At 44.3% G+C, this 21,665-nt stretch overlaps 1 protein-coding gene across 1 annotated transcript in view; it reads left to right on the forward strand.

The window, feature by feature from the left end:
• ARFGEF3 (ARFGEF family member 3) overlaps nt 1–21,665 on the forward strand; it is a 190,028-nt gene that overhangs the window by 113,082 nt on the left and 55,281 nt on the right. The window contains exons 13-18 of the mRNA XM_003255785.4: nt 9,905–10,071; nt 11,459–11,624; nt 17,492–17,599; nt 18,241–18,456; nt 18,614–18,724; nt 21,371–21,521. Coding sequence (XP_003255833.2) covers nt 9,905–10,071; nt 11,459–11,624; nt 17,492–17,599; nt 18,241–18,456; nt 18,614–18,724; nt 21,371–21,521 — 919 coding nt within the window. The remainder of the gene's footprint in view (nt 1–9,904; nt 10,072–11,458; nt 11,625–17,491; nt 17,600–18,240; nt 18,457–18,613; nt 18,725–21,370; nt 21,522–21,665) is intronic.

Raw genomic sequence — 21,665 nt, forward strand, 5'->3', positions numbered from 1 at the left:
GGGCTGCTTTCTCGGCTGAATCACAGTCATTCAGTGTTTCTCAGTGACTCCTATTTTCAGACAGCTAATATGCCATTGAAATGAGCCTCCTTAATTCTACAGGATTCAAGAGAGCCTTTCTTTTCAAAGCAATTAAAGTTTCATATGGTAGGGGAGTTTGAAAATGTTCGGGCAAATAAAGTACGTTTTTTATAAAGACAGTGCTTGACATGAGCTGTGATCACTGCAGAAATGCCTCTTTGATCCTGGGTAGAACAAAGTGATATCTGTGTAAGGTGCTTCCTCAGCACTAAAGGAAGGCAATTGATCAAGGGTCATGGGCACTGACTTTGGATTGCTGTTCCTTAGATTAGCGGGTTTCAGTTGCAGTCTTGTGACTTACTTTGACCAACTGTAAGGCTCGCTGCAAACAATATTTTATAAAGTGCCAGATTTCCTAAAAGATAGTGTAGCATGTATAAATCTCAGTTGTACAAGATATATCTATTTCTTTACATTAAGACAAAGCTGACTCTAGCCCCGCAGCTTGCCTAGCAGGAAGAACATTTGGTCTCTGCCCTCCCTTTAGTTCTTATCCCAGGGTCAAACCAGAAGCTGGAGCTTGTGTGGTGTCTGTAAGGGGAGGCCCCTCGCCTCTTGTATCACCAGGGAGCCCCCATTATCTCCAGTCATAGGCTCCCTAAGGGTCCCATGATTTTGCTACCATTGTCCGCCCTCCTCGGAAGTCCTGCCAACCCTGCAGGTACTGCCAGGCGGTGGGCAGCCACAGACCTGCAACCTCTGCCCAGCCTGGGCTCTCCCTTCTCTGCCTCACTGCTTCTTCCCCTGTCTCTTCCCCCTCTAAGGAATGGGCCGAAGTCTCTGGAAGGAGCTCTGGCTTTGTGACTACACAACCAGGAAGGCATTTATGCTGTTACCAGCCTCCGTTTTTGGCTCTGTGGTTTAAACACCTCAAAAGATGGCAAATACAAGTTTACCTTGCTATCTTTGTATAATACAGAAGGTAAAATTACAGGAAGAAAACCTCAAATAAATAAATGAGTATGTTATGCTGCCTCTGTCAGTTAGGATTAGGTTTGTTTGCATGTATAGAAAATGCAGATGATGGCCTGGCGCAGTGGCTTATGCCTGTAATCCCAGCACCTTGGGAGGCCGGGGTGGCAGATCACCTGAGGTTGGGAGTTCAAGACCAGCCTGACCAACATGGAGAAACCCTGTCTGTACTAAAAATACAAAATTAGCCAGGCGTGGTGGTGCATGCCTGTAGCCCAGCCACTTGGGAGGCTGAGGCAGGAGAATCGCTTGAACCCAGGAGGCAGAGGTGACGGTGAGCTGAGATCGTGCCACTGTACTGCAGCCTGGGCAATAAGAGCCAAACTCCATCTCAAAAAAAGAAAAAAAAAAAAGGCAATATTACTACAAAAGGAAAGAGATTCATTTCCTTTCCTCTAAATTGAGTCTGAGGTCTGACCTCCAGAGCTCCACAATGATCAGGGACCCAGGTGCTCCTGTCTTTCTGCTCTACTCTTGTTAATAGGTGACTGTCATCCTCAGGTTTTCTCATGAACCGAGACAGCTGGTGCTGGCGGAGCTGCTGGCTTCTCATCCATAGTCTGAGCAAGAAGGAAGAGGGCAAGGCTAGCAAAGGAGCCACCTGAGAGCTAAATACGGCTGCTTTCAGGAGCTCTCTGGAAGCGCCACACAACAACCTCAAGTTCACTGACCCCTTCTAGGAGACAGAGCACATTGCAAGCCCGAGTAAAGTCATGATTCTGTTACCAAGTTAGAAGAAGATGGTTTTATATAGTAACAAGCAGTTTCTAATACAGCACCATATTTTGTTTTAAAAACCAACTGTGGATTCAGAGTTATCCTTATTGTAATGTCATTGGTGACTTCCATTCTTGAATGCTGTCTCAGACAGAAAGGAGAACGAAACCAATTTTCAGGAAGTTTATATAGACATAAATACGTCTGAGCTCTAACTTCAGGAATTTTACATAGGCACACACACATATATATATATATCTGGGCTCTAGCCATTTCTGGGATCTAACTTCAGATCCCAGCTCTAGCACTGAACAGCTGTGACCATGGGCAAGTTACTGACCCTCTCCCTGCATCACATTGCCTACCTGTAATGTAAGTATGATAAACAGTAGTACTTACTTTATCTCTTCTGCAGATTAAATGCAGTAGTACAGTAGGGGAAAGGTGAGGATTCATCCAAAATCTGCTGTAGTGAGTGCCTGAGCAAGCCAGCAGAAAGATTCCGGTCAGAGTGGGCCATCTAAATCAGTGATGTTGCAGGAAGAACACTGGAGTGGGGTGAATTGATTCTGAGTGTTACTGTAGGAGCCTGTGGGTGGGAAGAGGCGGAATAGAGGGAATGATGGATGGCATGGTTGTCAAGACTCTAAAAGGACCTGGCATTGGATGATTTGGCCATCTAGAGTCTGAAGTCATGCAGGATAATGGCAGGAAGGGCAGGAGGCATTGGGGTGAAGAGGAGGCCACAGACTCCAAGCCAGGGTGGTCAGTGAACGTGGCCGTGTCTGGCATATCGTGAAAGAGAGTTTCAAGGATGGGTGGAAGACCTGGCCAGATGATAGGAGCCTCAAAGGCTGAGAGTTTGCTTGCTTGCTTTAATAAAGGGAGGAAGAGAAGTATTCTAGAAGCAGGAATGGAGAATAGGCAGTCTAACAAAATCCTCTACCAACACCTGGCATTGTGGAATATAAAACTTAAAGAATACAATAATATAAAAACCACCCGAAATCTCACTCCTATAGTCTCAGCACTTCGGGAGGCCAGGGTGGGAGGACATAGTGGGCCACATAGTAAGACCTCGTATCTACAAAAAAAGGCAGCACAAAATAAATATTCATACCACCTAGAAGCTGACTCTGAAATATCTTGGCATCTTTCTTTGCGGTCATTTTTCATCCTATGAATGTGCTTATTTACATGTATCTACAATAATAATAATGATGATGATAATAGCTAATCTAACATAGCACTTCCTGTATGCCCTGCATTATCTAAGGGTGTTACTGATATTAACTCATTTAGTACTCATAACAACCCCATAAAGTAGATAGCACTATTATCCTCATTTCACAGATGAGAAAACTGAGACACAGGTTAAGTAATAAGTCATCCAAGGTATGTACATAGCTAGGAAGCGGTGATACCAGGATATGAACCTGGCTCCAGACAGCACGCTCATTACACTGCACAGTACCAGGATGGGGGGAATGAATATGTCATATGTGTAATTTTGTAACTTACTTTCTACTTAATATTTTGTTGCCATGTTCCTTGTGTCTTTAAGTATTCTTTGCAAATATGACTTAGGATGCCTCTATGATACCCATTCCTGCTACCTTACCACAATGTACTCAATTTCTCCTTTTGGTGTATCTTTAAGCTGTTCTTCACATGCTTCTCTTAGAGGATTTTTAATTATTTAGGAGACGCTGTTCAAGAACAGAAAAACCTCTGGAGCTGATTAGCTCTGTGGGCGGTGGGGGTGGGGGGAGGGGTGGGGAACCATGGTGGCTGAAAAACTGTAGCCCAGCAAATGTATGCGTTTTTTAAGTCCCGACAGACTTAAAAATACCAGTGGATACCTGGCATCTCATTGGCTCCTGAGAACCTACACTAAAGGAACAGAAACTCAGCCAGAGATTTATAGCATACCAGCAGATGCCATTTATTTATTTATTTATTTATTTATTTATGAGACAGAGTCTCGCTCTGTCACCCAGCCTGGAGTGCAGTGGCACGATCTCGGCTCACTGCAACCTCCGCCTCCTGGGTTCAAGCAATTCTCCTGCCTCAGCCTCCTGAGAAGCTTGGATTACAGGCGTCTGCCACCATGCCTGGCTAATTTTTGTATTTTTAGTAGAGACGTGGTTTCACCATGTTGACCAGGCTGGTCTTGAACTCCTGACATCAGGTAATCCATTCATCTTAGCCTCCCAAAGTGCTGGGATTACAGGCATGAGCCACTGCACCCGGCCTATATAGCCATTTACAATGATGTTTTCCAGTAATATTTAATGATATGAAAAAATATCATAATGTAATTTTAAAAAGGATTTAAAATTCGCATTAAAATGTTAATACTACTTATCTCAGCCTGGTGTTATTACAGATTATTTTCTTCTTTGTGCCTTTTTCCAAATCTCTAAAAGAATTTCTTGCAACCTCTATCAGAACATAAAGCAGTAATGTTATATAAAAATTAGAGCCGTAGACTTAAATAAATCTGTGACTAAGCAAAGTTGTGTAATCTTACCATGAAGGTTTAGAAAGCTGATAATGCCCAGTGTTGCTGAGAGTGGGTGTAAGAGTGCTCTTGTGCACAGTTGGTAGGTGGGAAAATTGGTATAAATCTATTTGGAAAATAGTTTGTATGTATCTGTTAAACTTAATATACTTATTCTGCTTTTAGTACACTTGCAGAAGTACTAACATTCATTTCATTATTTTAGCATTTTTCATAATTGAAACAACATAATTGTCCATCAATAGAGCATTAAGATCAAATAAATCAAACCACAATGTAACTATGCAGTGGTATATGCACGGTCATTAAAAAAGAATGAAACAGACCCAGAAGTGTCAATATCAAGACACATCTAACACGTATTTTTAGAAAACATCAAGTTACAGTTTGACATATGTAGTGTGATCTCGCTTTGTGGTATTTTCATACACACAAGGAAGTGAGTCTTGCTGTTAGAAGTATCATTGGGCCTTGGGAGAAGCGGGGACTACTGTTCCTATTTTTTATACTCTTCAGTACTATTAAATGTTCTAAATTAATGTTTATCCAAAAAGGAAGTACCAAATTCTCTTAGACACAGAAGAGACTTTAAGAGGTCTCTTGTGCTACTCTTGTAGCTACTCTTCCCCTGGTAAGCAGTCAAGTAGGTGATCCATCCTCCTGTTTCCACAGTAAAGCACATCTTAATTATAGAGGGAGAGAATGAACTTTAGTTACTGAACACTGGGCAATGCAAAGAGTCAGAATATGTTAAAGGTCATAGTTCTTATAGTTTGTTATTCTAAATTGTTTAGCACATCAGTGAGGCCAATCAGAGGGAAGAATGGAAAATAGAGTATCTACTAGAGAGATACAGGATATGGCAGAATCTTTTCATGACATTCGAAGCAAGTAGAGCATGGCCAGTGCAAAAATCTGAAGTGTGGGCCCAAAAGACCTTGGCCAATTTTGAGCTGTGTAAACTTTGGGCAAATTACTGTCTCTGGGGCACTTTCCTTACTGGTAAACAACAGGGCAGGATTAGAAAATGATGTATGAGGAGAGATTGGTTCTAGGCAATAGAAAGCATTTAATAAATTATTCTTATCATGTTTCCATTGTTATCAATATCACCAGTAAACTATATCTGGCATAGCAAGAAAATGGCTGTTTTCTTTAAGTTAACAAAATAGACCTTATTTTGTTTTATTTACAAATTTGCCAGCTCTTTGTAATTTAAGAAATTAATCTGCGTGCAGATGTAGGCTGGTACCAACAGATTACCTGTAACAAAGGTAACCTGACAAAGTCTTTCCTATTGGGTATCTCCCCCAGCAGTGCCCTCCGGGGCTTCCTCACTTCTCTGCTGATTTTGGTCTCCATGTCAACACTCACATTAGTGGCCTTTTTCACTTTCAGCATCTGAGCAAGTGCTCAGTTTTCCAAAGCATCCCAAGGTAAATAGTAGTTGGTTTCAACATTTTGAGAGGAATTATTACTGATGTCTAAAATGAAAGCCGTTTACAGATTCATTTTTTTCCTTGTTGATAGACTCAATTGTACCTTTCATCTATGATCCAAGATAGTTAAACACCCAACCCTGAATGCTACTTTCTGTTTTACCATGGAAGGAGAGTGGTCTTGTGCCCTATGTCTCCTCCAGATAACTGGAATTAGCCCCACCAGCACCTTGAGAGTGCCAGGAGTTCCCATGGACCATCAGGGCTGAAATACACTGCTTATGTTCTAACCAACGATGGTAGTTTTCAGATCTCACTTGCAGTCTGATCTTCGTTTTAAATGCACCTCAGCCTTGCTGGGCGTGGTGGCTCACACCTGTAATCCCAGCACTTTGGGAGACCAAGGCGGGTGGATCACCTCAGGTCAGGAGTTCAAGACCAGCCTCAACATGGAGAAACCCCGTCTCTACTAAAAATACAAAATTAGCCGGGCCTGGTGGTGCATGCCTGTAATCCCAGCTACTTGGGAGGCTGAGGCAGGAGAATTGCTTGAAGCTGGGAGGCAGAGGTTGCAGTGAGCCGAGATCGTGCCATTGCACTCCAGCCTGGGCAACAAGAGCAAAACTCCGTCTCAAAAAAAAAAAAAATGCACCTCAGCCTTGCCAGGCATGGTGGCTCACACCTGTAATTCCAGCACTTTGGGAGGCTGAGGCGGGCAGATCACCTGAGGTCAGGAATTCTAGACCAGCCTGACCAACACGGAGAAACCCCGTCGCTACTAAAAATATAAAATTAGCTGGGCGTGGTGGCACATGCCTGTAATCCCAGCTACTGGGGAGGCTGAGGCAGGAGAATTGCTTGAACCCGGGAGGCGGAGGTTGTAGTGAGCTGAGATCATGCCATTGCACTCCAGCCTGGACAACAAGAGCAAGACTCCATCTCAAAAAATAAATAAATAAAATAAATTTTAAAAAATTATAAAATGCACCTCAGCCCATGATCACAAAGTGCTCTTGGTAGAAAATGTCTTGAGGCAACTTCAAAATTTCTACAGTTTTTTATTTCCCCTGCCTTGTTTTATAAGGCAGAGATAATGCCCACTCTTTGATTGTCTAAGGTGGTTTTATGGGAATAATATATATGCTTACTCCCACCAAAAAATGTTCATACTGCCCTCAAATATGGCAAAGATCTTGAATTATTTTCAACTTTGAAAGCGTTCTCTGGTCCACATCTTCTTACTTACCTATTTATTAAAATTCATTGGGACGGCCGGGCATGGTGGCTCACACCTGTAATCCCAGCACTTTGGGAGGCTAAGGCAGGCAGGTCACGAGGTCTTCGAGACCAGCCTGGCCAACATGGTGAAACCCTGTCTTTACTAAAAATACAAAAATTAGCTGGGCGTGGTGGCGCACGCCTGTGATCCCAGCTACTTGGGAGGCTGAGGCAGGAGAATTGCTTGAACCCGGGAGGTGGAGGTTGCCGTGAGCCAAGATCGCACCACTGCACTCCAGCCTGGGTGACAGAACAAGACTCTGACTCAGGAAAAAAAAAAAAAAATTCGTAGGGACAACATCACTGGATAAACATTCTAGCTGTAAATTTGTATCTCTCATTTCTTTGACTGTTAATTCTAGAAAACTCTTACATTTCATATGAGCCATATTTTTTATTAAAGAATAATTTTAGACATGATTTGCAGAGTATATGGACATGTGTAATTTGCATGCACAAATGTAGAGATGAACTGTTTCCCACACATCCCTAGATTTCAGCCTCCAAGTATTTGCGGGAACAAATGGCGCATTCATTGAAAATCTCTTAAGGTGCTCTGAGAGGAATGGTTCGGTGTGTTTTGTTCCACACTTGTCTGGGCTAGTATTGCCTGTGGGGCTTTGGAGGGTAAGAGAAGATGACAGTGTAAGGACACAGATGTGCAGTTGTCTGTGAACTGCAAAGCCGTGAGCTGACCACCAGGCTCGAGATAGTCAGGAACCCTGAGGGCCTGGAAATGGCTGTCTGCAGATGGCCTTAGGACCAGCATACTAATAGATGCAAAGAAGCTGACTTCGGTAATTTTTTCACCCCAAGCTCCCTGTGAAAGTTTGAGCCATGATACCAACAACTCTGACTGAATGAACCCATCTTCAGAGCATGAGATATAGTTGTTTGTTTTTTCAGTTAATTTATATAAAGCTCAAAGGGATCTTCAAAATGAAAACATTAATAAGTGTAAAATATCTTAAAGAAAAGATAGTGGGGAGAAAGTCAGTAGCTATTATTTAATGGTTTTTTTTGAACCTCTTTATTTCCTCATTTTTTTTAACAGTTTGATTGTGAGATAACTCACATACCACACAGTTTACCTGCTTAAAGTGCACAATTTAACGTGTTTTTTGTTTGTTTGTTTTTCATTTTTTGAGGCGGAGTCTCGTTCTGTTGCTCAGGCTGGAATGTAGTGGTGTGATCTCAGCTAACTACAGCCTCCACCTCCCGGGTTCCAGCAATTCTCATTCCTCAGCCTACCAAATGGCTGGGACTACAGGCACGCATCACCATGCTGTGCTAATTTTTGTATTTTTAGTAGAGATGGGGTTTCACCCTCTTGGGCAGGATGGTCTTGAACTCCTGGACTCAAGTGATCCGCCTGCCTTGGCCTCCAAAAGTGCTGGGATTACAGGTGTGAGCCACTGCGCCTGGCCTAACGTGTTTTGATGTATTACGTTATTATTTGTTTTCATCATGGTAAAAATATATGTAACAGAATTTGCTATTTTAATAAATTTTAAGTATACAATTCAGTGGTACTAATTATATTCACAGTGTTGTGCAAGTATTTCCAGAACTTTTTTAACATTCCAAATAGAAGGTACTCTGCCCCTGGTCCCTGGTCCCTGGTAACCTCCAATCTATTTTCTATTTCTTCTAATTTATTCTAGGTACTTCATAGGGTGCATCATATATATTTGTTATTTTGTGCCTGACATTTAACATAATGTTTTCAAGGCGCCTCTATGTTGTGGCATATATCAGAATGCCATTCCTTTTCATGGCTGAGTAATACCCATTTTATATATATATCACAATTTGCTTATCCATTCATTTGTTGATGGGCACTTCAGTTGTTTCCACCTTTTGGTTATTGTAAGTAATGCCGCAGTGAACACTGATGTACAAGCGTCTGTTCAAATCCCTGCTTTCAGTCCTTTTGGTTATATAGGAGTAGAAATGCTGGGTCATATAGTGATTCTATGTTTAGCTCTTCAAGAAACATTATTGCTTTTGAAAAGTTGTATTAATAACTTTTCTAAACATCTTACATGCATTATTGCATCTGATTCTCATGCAATCATGTCTATTAATTCTTATTCATTCAGCAAATGTTTTTAAGGGCCTACTGTTCTAGGCATTGGGGATTCTATAGTGAACAAAATGAATAAAATATCACCTTCTCATTGATTTTATAGTGGTGATGGCAGATGATAAACAAGTATATATTAATATAAAACTGGGTAGAATAAATGCCATTGAGGCCATTTTTTAAAAGCCGGGTAAGCGGCATATTGGTGGGAGGCAGGAGTGGATTTGCTATTTAATAATGGAATTAAAAGGGAAGGTCTCTCTGTCACTTGAGCAGAGACTTGGCAGAATTGAGGGAGCGCAGCATCCAGAGATCCTGAGATCATTCTAGGGAGTGGCAAAAACAAATGCAAAGGCCCTGTGGCAGGTCCAGGCCTGATGTGGCTGAGGGACAGCAGGCACTCAGGGTGGCTGCGGGGAGAGAGGAGGGTGAGGTTGGAGTTTTATTACATCGTGATGGGGAGCCACCGGAGGGCTCAAACTAGGGATAGAATGCAGTCAATTCTTCTCCCTATTACAGGAAAAGAAGGTGAGACTTAGAGGGTTTACATGATTTTATCAAAGTTGTAGCTGCTAAGTAAGAGATCAGGATCCAGGCCCAGGCAGATCCACTCCTGAGCGCTTGCTCTTCGCCACCAGGCTGGGGTGTGTATCTGGCCCTGAGGATATTCCTGGCTAGCTGTCAGTGCTACACAGAAATGTCCTATATGATGCAGTATCTCTCACAATGGGTTCGCAGCTCTCTGGAAGCCAGTCCTGCCAAGCACACTGTTCACACCCCCAAAAGTCCCTTCATTTTCTCCCTTAGGCATGATGCACTCTCCTGGCTTTGACGGGAATAGCAGCCTCAGCTTCCAGATGCTGATGAATGCAGACAGCCTCTACACAGCTGCACACTGTGCCCTGCTCCTCAACCTGAAGCTCTCCCATGGTGACTACTACAGGAAGCGGCCGACCCTGGCGCCAGGCGTGATGGTGAGTGTGCCATCCCTCGTTGGACTGGCAGAGGGCAGGTTGTGGCCTCCTGGTGTACAGCCTAGCCTCAGTGCCCTGAGTGAGATGGCACAGCGTGTTTTGTTCCACACTGCTCTAGATTGGTAATGCCAGTAGGACTTTGGGGGATGGAAGGAGATGACATATATATAAGGGCACAGATATACAGTTGCCCAGCACCGTGAGCACAGAGCTGCCCACTGGGCTCCAGTGAAGAATGTATGGACGTGAGGCCCTGGAAATGGCTGCCCAGGGATAACCCAGTAGTTTCATCTTGTGTCATTATTAAACGTGTATAAAACCTGTTCAAAACCACATCATTGACGTGTTAAGGGAGATCAGAAGATGTGCAAGAAATTTGCTGAAAATGAGTTGTGTTTTTTTTTTTTTTTTTTTTTTGAGACAGAGCCCCGCTTTGTTGTCCAGGCTAGAGTGCAGTGGTGTGATCATGGCATGGCTCACTGCAACCTTAAACTCCTGGGCTCAAGCACTCCTCCCACCTCAACTCCCAAGTAGCTGGGACTACAGGTGTGCACCACCATGCCTGGCTAATTTTTTAATTATTTTTTGTAAAGACAGGGTCTCGCTATGTTGCCCATGCCAGCCTTGAACTCCTGGGCTCAAGCAGTCCTCCCACCTTGCCCTCCCAAAGTGTTGGGATTACAGGCATGCACCACCATGCCTGGCTGAAGGTGTGCACCTATAAAAACTCTTTACCGTATTCCAACATGTTCCCAGACCTACTGTTGACCCAGAACTAAGCTCACTGGCTGTTGCTCATAAGCACCTCCTGTAAGGGGTGCAATGAGAATGTTGATTGTCCTGTGGTTAGCTCCTGTGTTGGAGCAAGCCACTCCATGGTGTACCCTATTATCAGTTCCTGAGCCTAAATCCGTGGATCTACGTGAAGGAAATCAACAATCATTTGCTTGCTTGATAAACTGTAAATTCCCAAAGGTAAGTGATTGCTTCATGAGCATAAGTGAAGTATCTCTGGAAATGTGCACATTCCTGCAGGAGCGCGTTCCGCCTCTGCTGCTGTTGGGGCTCCTAGAAAAGGAAGCTCTTATGCTATTAAAGACATCTGTGCAGTTGCAAACCTTTCCACACATCCAAGAGTAAGAATGTAAAGTGCAGTCTCTCTAATCCTTCTGCAAGGTATCTGTCAAAAGGTGTCACCAGTGAAGGAAACCTCAGCACATTTGGGAATTCTCCATCTCTACTTCTCCCCACTTGCCGCCCCCTTACCCAATACACAAGCCTTGGCTTAGTTCAGGGCTCTGTGATGTGAAGAGGCAGCAGAGGCACTTAGGAGCCTGTTAGTGAGCAGGGTGTTATGTGGTCACCTTCTTATGCGATCTCTCTGTAGAAGGACTTCATGAAGCAGGTGCAGACCAGCGGCGTGCTAATGGTCTTCTCCCAGGCCTGGATTGAGGAGCTCTACCATCAGGTGCTGGACAGGAACATGCTTGGAGAGGCTGGCTACTGGGGCAGCCCGGAAGATAACAGCCTTCCCCTCATCACAATGCTGACTGGTCAGTGGTTCATCGCAAGGCCTTGGGGCACGTGGTAGGGTGGGACGGCTCATGCTTTAAAGCCTCTTTCAGAGACGTGTTGGTGCTTGGAGCAGACTTTGAAACAGCACCCACAAAGCTTCCCTGGCAATGGTGACTGTTCCAGGGAAGTGTCATGAGTTCACTTCATGGGAATTTTCTGTCCCTTTTCCATGTGGGAGTCTGTAGGGCTCACTGTGCCCCATTAGATGAGGACTAACTTAGCACCTTTGTCTGTTGGTGTAAAACTGCAGGCCGTATCTATAGGATGTGTAGGCCAAGGATTATTCCTGGAAGTTCTCACATGTTAATAGTTGCCCATATCATTCAGTGTTCTTGGGGTTTACCAATAAATGTAAAATGACTGATTTTAAAGTTGGCTTCCTGGCCAAGCGCCGTGGCTCATGCCTGTAATCCTAGCACTTTGGGAGGCTGAGGTGGGTGGATCACCCGAGGTCAGGAGTTCGAGACCAGCCTGGCCAACATGGCAAAACCCCATCTCTACTAAAAATACAAAAATTAGCTGGGCGTGGTGGCAGGCGCCTGTAATCCCAGCTACTTGGGATGCGAAGGCAGAAGAATCACTTGAACCTGGGAGGCAGAGGTTGCAGTGAACCAAGATCACACCACTGGACTGGGCAACAGGAGCAAGACCCCGTCTCAAAACAGAAAAAGTTGGTTTCCTTCCGTTTATCCATATCAGAGGCCCTCCCTTCCCTTCCCAGCTGTACCAGAATTAAGAATAATGCCAAAAACTTACCAGCATCCTTATCTTCAGTGTCCAGAGCTTTTATTTTTTTTAAGAAAATATTTATTCAGGAATAGACATTGCAATGGGAATATGCCCGCCATAGTAAACTATGTGCGTATACAGGGAGGTAAAGGATGACAAAGGTGTTTAAAGGAAAAATGAGGAGGATTTCATCATTGTTTTGAGATAATGATCCTTGAGTAAAGGATCAGTAACAAGGGCGGTGCCAGTTTAAGTTGGACAGGCAAGCAGGTGCTGGGCAGATGTCCTCACAGGAGTACTATTCTGTGTAAGGTTGCAATGGCTTCTGAGTTGCAATGGCTTGTGAGCAAGTTGGTGCTTTTTGCAAAGTCTCGTGATAGTTTTCTCTATATATATAATTTCAACTATTACTTTAGATTAAAGGAGTACGTGTGCAGGTTTGTTACCTGGGCATATTGCATGATGCTGAGGCTTGGGGTCAACTGATCCCATCACCTGGGTACTGAGTATAGTAGCCAACAGTTTTCAACCCTTTCCCCTCCCCACCCTCCTGCCTTGCAGTCCCCAGTGTCTGTTGTTACCGTCTTGATGTCCATAAGTACCCAGTGTTTAGCTCTCGCTTATAAGTGAGAACATATGGCATTTGGTTTTCTGTCCCTGCATTAACTCGTTTGGGATAATGGCCTTCAGCTGTGTCCATGTTGCAACAAAGGACATGATTTTGTTTTTATTTTATGGTTGTGTAGTGTTCCGTGGTGTATATGGACCACAAGAACTTTTAAAATCCTATTTAACTATTAGAAATTTCACATGAGAGTGTAGAGAGCAGTATGCCATATTGTTGTGGAGCAATATTTTTTGTCAAAAGCCACTTTTCATGGCTTATTGTGGCTCGGCCATAATGCCAAAGATTGGGGAGTCTGCGAAAGTTTAGTCTGGTCATCTCTTGCCTTAGTAAGTTAGAGCTCCAGGCTTGTCCTAGATTGGCTCTGAGTCCCCAGACTGAGTTTTTGTTGTTGTTGTTTGGTTGGTTGGTTTTTTTGTTTGTTTGTTTGTTTTCTTGAGACAGAGTCTAGCTCTGTCCCCCAGGCTGGAGTACAGTGGCGTGATCTCAGCTCACCGCAACCTCCACCTCCCGGGTTCGAGCGATTCTTCTGCCTCAGCCTCCAGAGCAGCTGGAATTACAGGTGCCCACCACCATGGCCAGCTAATTTTTGTATTTTGAGTAGAGATGGGGTTTCACCATGTTGGCCAGGCTGGCCTTGAACTCCTGACCTCAGGTGATCTGCCTGCCTCAGCCTCCCAAAGTGCTGACATTACAGGCATGAGCTGCTGCACCCACCCTCCCCAGACTGGTTTCTGATTGCAGTTATCCTCTCCTGGCTCCAGGAGAAGGAGGTACAGAGCATGGCCCTGCCCTCTCTGGAGTGTCTGTATCCTCACACAGCTCGGCATTGCTCTGTGCCCAGCAGGAACAGCACAGGGCTCGGCAGGACAGTCCAGCTGGGGTGCAGAATCTGTTGTCCAAAGGGCACGTTATGTTGCCTATGGTTGGCACTGGGGGCTCTTACAAGGTGTCAGAATAAACTACTGGCAGGTGGAACCCAGCCATGTAGAATTTGGGGTGAGGCACTATTTAGGAATCAGGCAGAAGTTCAGAACATACAGTGAGGTCTGTCCACGGGTGGCAGAGTCCTTATCATTGATTGGCATTTGGAGTCTTGCTTCAAGAACTAGGATGGAACTGGGGAATTGGGTCTCAAACTTGGGGATCAGGATCACTGCAGAGGTGATCAAGTTGTATTTTGTTAATCATTATAGCATTTACATCCATTTGAAAAATAAGCATTCAGGCCGAGCACGGTGGCTCACGCCGATAATCCTAGGACTTTGGGAGGCCGAGATGGGTGGATCACTTGAGGTCAGGAGTTCAAGACCAGCCTGGCCAACATGGTGAAACCCCATCTCTACAAAAAAATATAAAAATTAGCTGAGCATGTTGGCAGGCGCTTGTAGTCCCAGCTACTTGGGAGGCTAAGGTGGGAGAATCCCTCGAACCTGGGAGGCAGAGGTTGCAGTGAGCTGAGATCGCGTCACTGCACTTCAGCCTGAGCGACAGAGCGAGACTCTGTCTTTAAAAAAAAAAAAAAAGAAAGAAAAGAAAGGTAATTATTCAAATGTATGAGAGCCATTTGTTTAGTTTACCTATAAGCAATGTAAGCAATGCTTGATTTCCATTTGTTTTCACAAACTCCTTTCAGTAGGGATGGAAGGTACTGCCCAGAGCTTATAAGTCTGAGAATTTGGATGAGGATCCTAAGCATTCCAGCTTTAATTTGAGAAGACCATAGTTTCTGCCAAAAGTAATCTCTGTGACTCTCTTGCCCGGACCTTAATAAAAGGAGTCATTCAGTACATGTAAAATGAATAAGTAACAGACTATTCGCAGTTCCTGTATTCATCAGTCATCACTGTTAATTAGCCATCACTGTTATTAATGGAACAGTAAGCTCAATTGCTATGTCCATAGGAAAGTTATTTAACTTTAATGATAGAAAAGGGCTTTTCATAAGAATTCAACAAAATAAGGGTCTATGATTCTTTGTAATTCTAAACTCCTGGTATGAAGTGACAAGTGAATCAGAGCAGCAGTTAACCTAGAGTTTGGAGACTTCTTTTTTTTTTTTTTTTGAGACGGAGTCTCGCTCTGTCGCCCAGGCTGGAGGAGTTTGGAGACTTCTATCTGATCTTTTCATTATGTAAGAGGAGAAGCAGTGCCAGCAATCTGATGATCAACCCTCTACTAATTGTGGCCATTCCTGATGTCATGTTAGAGTATTGTATAGAACTGTGGACTTTTAGCACAGAAATAAACTTTGCATTACTTGAATCAGACCTTTACCTAGCACATAGAAAACATTCATTATACTTTGATAAATGAAAATTTCTTGCAAATATCATTAGGCCATTTGACCAGATGTCAAATTAATTTCAGAGAAACCAGTCTGTTTCCACCTTAGCAGCCATACAGATTTCGTCCCTGTTTTGGTTCTGATAGTTGCTGAGGAGTCTCCAGGCTTTTTATAATTTCTGTAAGAATCAAAGATACAGTGGAACACCATGCAAAGAAGTTTTGTCCTCTTGGGGTGAGGGTGAAGTCCTAAACTCAGGGAATTAATACTAATAATTACAGGCAGTGGCTCACGCCTGTAATCCCAGCACTTTGGAAGGCAGAGGCGGGAGGATCACTTAAGGTCAGGAGTTAGAGGCCAACTTGGCCTTCGTGGTGAAACCCCGTCTCTATTAAAAATATAAAAATTAGCTGGGTGTGGTGGCACACGCCCGTAATCCCAGCTATTCAGGAGGCTGAGGTATGAGAATCGCTTGAACCCAGGAGGTGGAATTTGCAGTGAGCTGAGACTGCGCCGCTGTACTCCAGCCTGGGTGACAGAGTGAGACCCTGTCTCAAAAACAAACAAACAAAAACAAACAAAAAACCCACAACTACCCTCCTTTCTCATCCCCTCCCTGTGTTGCATTCAGCTGTATTAGTTGCATCCAAGTATGTATATTTCAACTCCATAGTCACTTTTCCAGTGGTTACTTCCTTTATACTGAGGAACTTGGGGCCTTGGCGAGCCTGGCCCAGGGCTACAAGGCTGCTTAATTCAGAGCCAAGTCTAAAGCTCTGCCTTCTCAACCCAACTCCAGTCCTTTCCTCGCCATAATGTTAAAGAGTGGTTTGTTGAGCTAATTCTGTAGAAAAGAATTTGTTTCAACAAAAACTTAAACAGGATAACTGAGGATCCAGTATAGAGCTGGAATGGTATAGAGAGGCCTGGATGGGAGTCAGAAGACATGAATACTAATTATTTCTGTCATCAGCCTCATGGCCTTGAACCATTTACCTACTTTAAACATGGGCATGCATCCTTTAGCAAGGACAGGAACATGTTCTGAGAAATGCATTGTTAGGCAATTTTGTCATTATGTGACCATCATAGAGTGTACTTACACACCTAGGCTAGATGGTATAGCCTATTGCTCCAAGGCTACATACCTGCACCGCATGTACTGAATACTGTAAGCAGCTGTCATAACAGAGTAGTATTTGTGTACCTAAACCTAGAAAAGGTGCAATAAAAGTATGCCATTCTAATCTTATGGGACCACTGTCTTATATGCAGTTCGTGGTTGACCAAAACGTCATTTTGTGGTGCAGGACTCTGTCTCTTCCTCTGTGAAATAAAAATAATGCTGACCTACTTACCTAATTTGAGCTGTTTCGATGATCAAGTGAAAAAATGTTTTGTGAAAACACTTTGAAAATTATAAGGTATTATTGGCCGGGAACGGTGGCTCACACCTGTAATCCCAGCACTTTGGGAGGCTGAGGCAGGCAGATCACGAGGTCAGGAGATCAGGACCATCCTGGCTAACACGGTGAAACCCCGTCTCTACTAAAAATACAAAAAATTAGCCGGGCATGGTGGTGGGCACCTGTAGTCCCAGCTACTCGGGAGGCTGAGGCAGGAGAATGGCGTGAACCCAGGAAGCGGAACTTGCAGCAGTGAGCCGAGATCGTGCCACTGCACTCCAGCCTGGGCAACAGAGTGAGACTCCGTCTCAAAAAAAAAAAAAAAAAAAAGAAAATTATAAGGTATTGTTTATTGTACTTTGCAATCTGACTATGTGATGATCTGACCAAAGAGGCTTATTCTCCTCTTAATTCATGTAAGGAAGCTCTGAAAGAAAAGTTCACATCTGGGTAACCCGTACATATAAAATTTGGGAATAATCCATGGTTCTGAATAAAAAGAGTATTTAAGATCAAAATATTCTAAATTTTCTAACAGAGAAATAATAATTTATAATGTACATCTATTTTTAAATAAAGATAGGCAACATGTAACAGAAGAATAAATATTCCAACATGAAATAAAACTAGACTGAGGGAATAAAACAAAATTTATGATAGTCTCGTTAAAGGTTGCTACATGCTTGAAACATAAAAGATACAAGGGATATTTGTTAAAAATGAATATTAGGTGGCCATTTGCTTGTTTTTGACTGGAGTGTTTTATTTAGGGAAAACTTCATTCTTTTTCCTTGACAGATATTGATGGCTTAGAGAGCAGTGCCATTGGTGGCCAGCTGATGGCCTCGGCTGCTACAGAGTCTCCTTTCGCCCAGAGCAGGAGAATCGATGACTCCACAGTGGCAGGTAATGACTTGGGTCTTGAGTTTATGAACATCCATACACTGCATGTGTTACCAGCAATTACATTGTTATGTGGTGACTTGAATCAGGATTTTGTCTTGGTTAGAAAAAGTAATTGGGCCAGGCATGGTGGCTCATGCCTGTAATCCCAGCACTTTGGGAGGCCGAGGCGGGCAGATCACAATGTCAGGAGATCCAGACCATCCTGGCTAACACGGTGAAACCATGTCTCTACTAAAAATACAAAAAATTAGCTGGGCGTGGTGGTGGGCGCCTGTAGTCCCAGCTACTCGAGAGGCTGAGGCAGGAGAATGGCATGAACCGGGGAGGTGGAGCTTTCAGTGAGCCGAGATCGTACCCCTGCACTCCAGCCTGGGCGACAGAGCGAGACTCCATCTCAAAAAAAAAAAAAAAAAGAAAAAGTAATTGATGGAAGTTACTTAGCATCATCCAGCTGGTAATGCAACATTTATTATTTATAAGAACAAAGTGAAACATGATCCCATATAATCCGTTGTTATATTTCCTGTTGTAGAATTGCATGCAACTCAGTACTGCTCATTTGATAGCAAGAGAATGTGATGTCATTCATTGCCGGGTTGTTTTTGTCTCTAGAAAATGACTCACACCCCTCCATGTTCCAGGCGTGGCATTTGCTCGCTATATTCTGGTGGGCTGCTGGAAGAACTTGATCGATACTTTATCAACCCCACTGACTGGTCGAATGGCAGGGAGCTCCAAAGGGCTGGCCTTCATTCTGGGAGCTGAAGGCATCAAAGAGCAGAACCAGAAGGAGCGGGACGCCATCTGCATGAGCCTCGATGGGCTGCGGAAAGCCGCACGGCTGAGCTGCGCTCTAGGTACCAGCGGGAGTAGTGTTCCCTGGCTATGGTCCTGCAGAACTCACTGGGAATGACCCAGCAGGGTGGGGCAGGGGGACCCTTTAGAAGGGGTTCTGCTAGGTGAATGGTTAGAGGATATACTCAGTCAAGAAGTCATTGTGTGTCTCCTCTGAAGGGGTTGCTGCTAACTGCGCCTCAGCCCTTGCCCAGATGGCAGCTGCCTCCTGTGTCCAAGAAGAAAAAGAAGAGAGGGAGGCCCAAGAACCCAATGATGCCATCACACAAGGTAACAACTGGAGGGCCAGAACCCACCTGGTACCTTGGGTGCAGTATGCACCCACCTGCACAGGCCTACACACACAAGCCAACACTCATGCCTGTTCTGTGTGTGATGCCCAGTATGTATACACCACTGATCACAAGATCCCATTGAGCCACAGGCTTGGGTCTCTTCTATGTGGGTGACCTACAGAAGATCCCTCTGGAGAATGAGAGACATACTGACCCCTCGTGGCAAGGAAAGTGCAGCAGGCCCAGGGAGGCCCACCTGGCTGAACTGTTCACGCCTATCATCTAGTCACTCACTGGCTTTGGCACTTCACACAAGTACACACATGAAGACCCTTCGGGTTATAGTGGGGAAGGCAGATTGGCCAGTTTTCTAAAGGGGAAATTAAGCAGACGGAGAAAATTCATGAGGGGAGATTCAGGAAGAAGAGGCTCTTATCAGAGAAAAATCTGAGCTTTGTGAACTCGGGAAATGGCTGATTTTTAACTTGATGAAATGAGTGAGTCAGTGAAGCTGATGATTATCTGGATCTAAGGGAAAAGAATGACCATCCTGGTAGCAACAGAAGATACAAGGCAGGCAGCAAACAAAAGGAAAAATGCAAGCTTGGTCCAAATTGTGTAACTACTATCAGATATGTACAGTAGCAAGTCACTGAGTCAGCTGTACATTTTTAGCTGAGAAACACAGTTTAGGTCTGTGTTTCTCAGACTTGAATAAAATTTAGAGACCCATTTGAAAACAAAATCGCTCTCACAGATCCCCAGTGTTAACTGAAAAAGGAGTCTCACGATTTTACTTAAGTATTTTACAACCATGAACTACATAAAAATCCTTACATTCACAGTTCTTTAAAAAACCACAAAACCAAGACCACGATATTCAGATTAAATACAAATAAAAAATAAGATTAAGGCTGGGCACAGTGGCTTACGCCTGTAATCCCAGTACTTTGAGAGGTCGAGGAAAGTGGATCACTTGAGCCCAGGAGTTCAAGACCAGCCTGGGCAACATAGCAAAACCCTGTCTCTACTAAAAATACAAAAATTAGCCAGGCATGGTGGCATGTGCCTGTAGTCCCAGGTACTCAGGAGGCTGAGGTGGGAGGATCCACCTGGGCCTGGGGAGGTCCAAGCTGCAGTGAGCCATAATCATTCTATTGCACTCTAGCCTGGGTGACAGAGTGAGACCCTATCTCAAAAAAACAGATAAAACAGCCAGGCGCAGTGGCTTACACTTGTAATCCCAGCACTTTGGGAGGCTGAAGTGGGCGGATCATTTGCGGTCAGGAGTTTGAGACCAGCCTGGCCAACATGGTGAAAGAAACCCCGTCTCTACTAAAAAATACAAAAAATTAGCTGGGCGTGGTGGCGGGTGCCTGTAATCACAGCTACTTCAGAGGCTGAGGCAGGATAATTGCTTGAACCTGGGAAGTGGAGGTTGCCGTGAACCAAGATGGTGACACTGCATTCCAGCCTGGGTAACAGAGCGAGACACCATCTCAAATAAATAAATAAAATTAATATCACATTTATTAGACAAATGATGTTTTGCTAAAAATCACTTTGCTCCTTACATTAGGAGATGGTTTGGATTCCTTTGAGGTTGGCTTGCTATATTGCTGGGTTCTGGACCATCACTTAGTTATCCTACCACGTGCAATTACTTGAAACCTTTGTTCAAGGAGGACACTGTGGTTTGGCCTTGCCTTAGCATTTTGCATTACTGACATCTGAAGTTACCTTCTGCATTCTTTCTCATTAGTCATCTACAATTTTTTTTTTTTTTTGAGACCAAGTTTCGCTCTTGTTGCTCAGGCTGGAGTGCAATGGCACGATCTCGGCTCACTGCAACCCCCGCCTCCCAGGTTCAAGTGATACTCTTGCCCCAGCCTCCTGAGTAGCTGGTATTACAGGCATGTGCCACCATGCCCAGCTAATTTTGTATTTTCAGTAGAGACAGGGTTTCTCCATGTTGTTTAGGCTGGTCTCGAACCCCCAACCTCGGGTGATCCGCTTGCCTTGGCCTCCCAATGTGCTGGGATTACAGATGTGAGCCACCACGCCCAGGCTACAATTTTTTAAAGTATTATTTGGAGCTCACAAATACAAACTCAAGGGATGAAATGAAATTGGTCATTTTCAGTGATAGAGCAGTCATTCTGGTGCTCAAAGTATACGTAAATAAGTTGTTTTAGAGATGATGATCATGAGAGTCTAACATTACAATAATCTCAGAGAAAACGCAGAAAGCCAGGAATTCTTCCATTTGACCAATTTTTGGGAAGGGTGAAAGATCTGGGCCCAGATGGTTTTAGCTGAAATTGGCTCATGAAACCCATCCACACGGCTGTGCCTGACCCAGAGCCCATGAAAGGGCCTGGAAGGAATGGCACCTGCCAGCTCAGGATCCATCCCACTTCTGGAGCTGGAGAGCTGGGGCCACCAGCACGTGGGACCTGCTGGCTGGGTGGTTTGCATGATGGTCCGCAAGGACCTACTGTGGAGGCACTTGCTGCCGCCGAAGTCTGTCCTTTCCCTTTTGCCCTTGCGTGACACACATTCTTTCATTTTCATTCTTTCTCTCTCCCTTTCTGTCTCCCTTACTCAACCTGTTATTTTAATAAATGTCTTTCTGGCACAGTGAAACTAAAAGTGGAGCAGAAACTGGAGCAGATTGGGAAGGTGCAGGGGGTGTGGCTGCACACTGCCCACGTCTTGTGCATGGAGGCCATCCTCAGCGTAGGCCTGGAGATGGGAAGCCACAACCCGGACTGCTGGCCACATGTGTTCAGGTGCATGATGGGCTCCCACCCCCAGATGGCACTGACCCTGCCTCAGGAAGCCTGGAGCGGGCTGTGGGGGGTGGAAAGGGGTAGCCTTAAGAGCCTGCCAGCATGTAAATCAATTATAACAATTCACAGAGTTTGATTAAACTT

This window comes from Nomascus leucogenys, chromosome 3 (genome assembly GCF_006542625.1).
Source record: "Nomascus leucogenys isolate Asia chromosome 3, Asia_NLE_v1, whole genome shotgun sequence".
NCBI lineage: Eukaryota > Metazoa > Chordata > Mammalia > Primates > Hylobatidae > Nomascus > Nomascus leucogenys.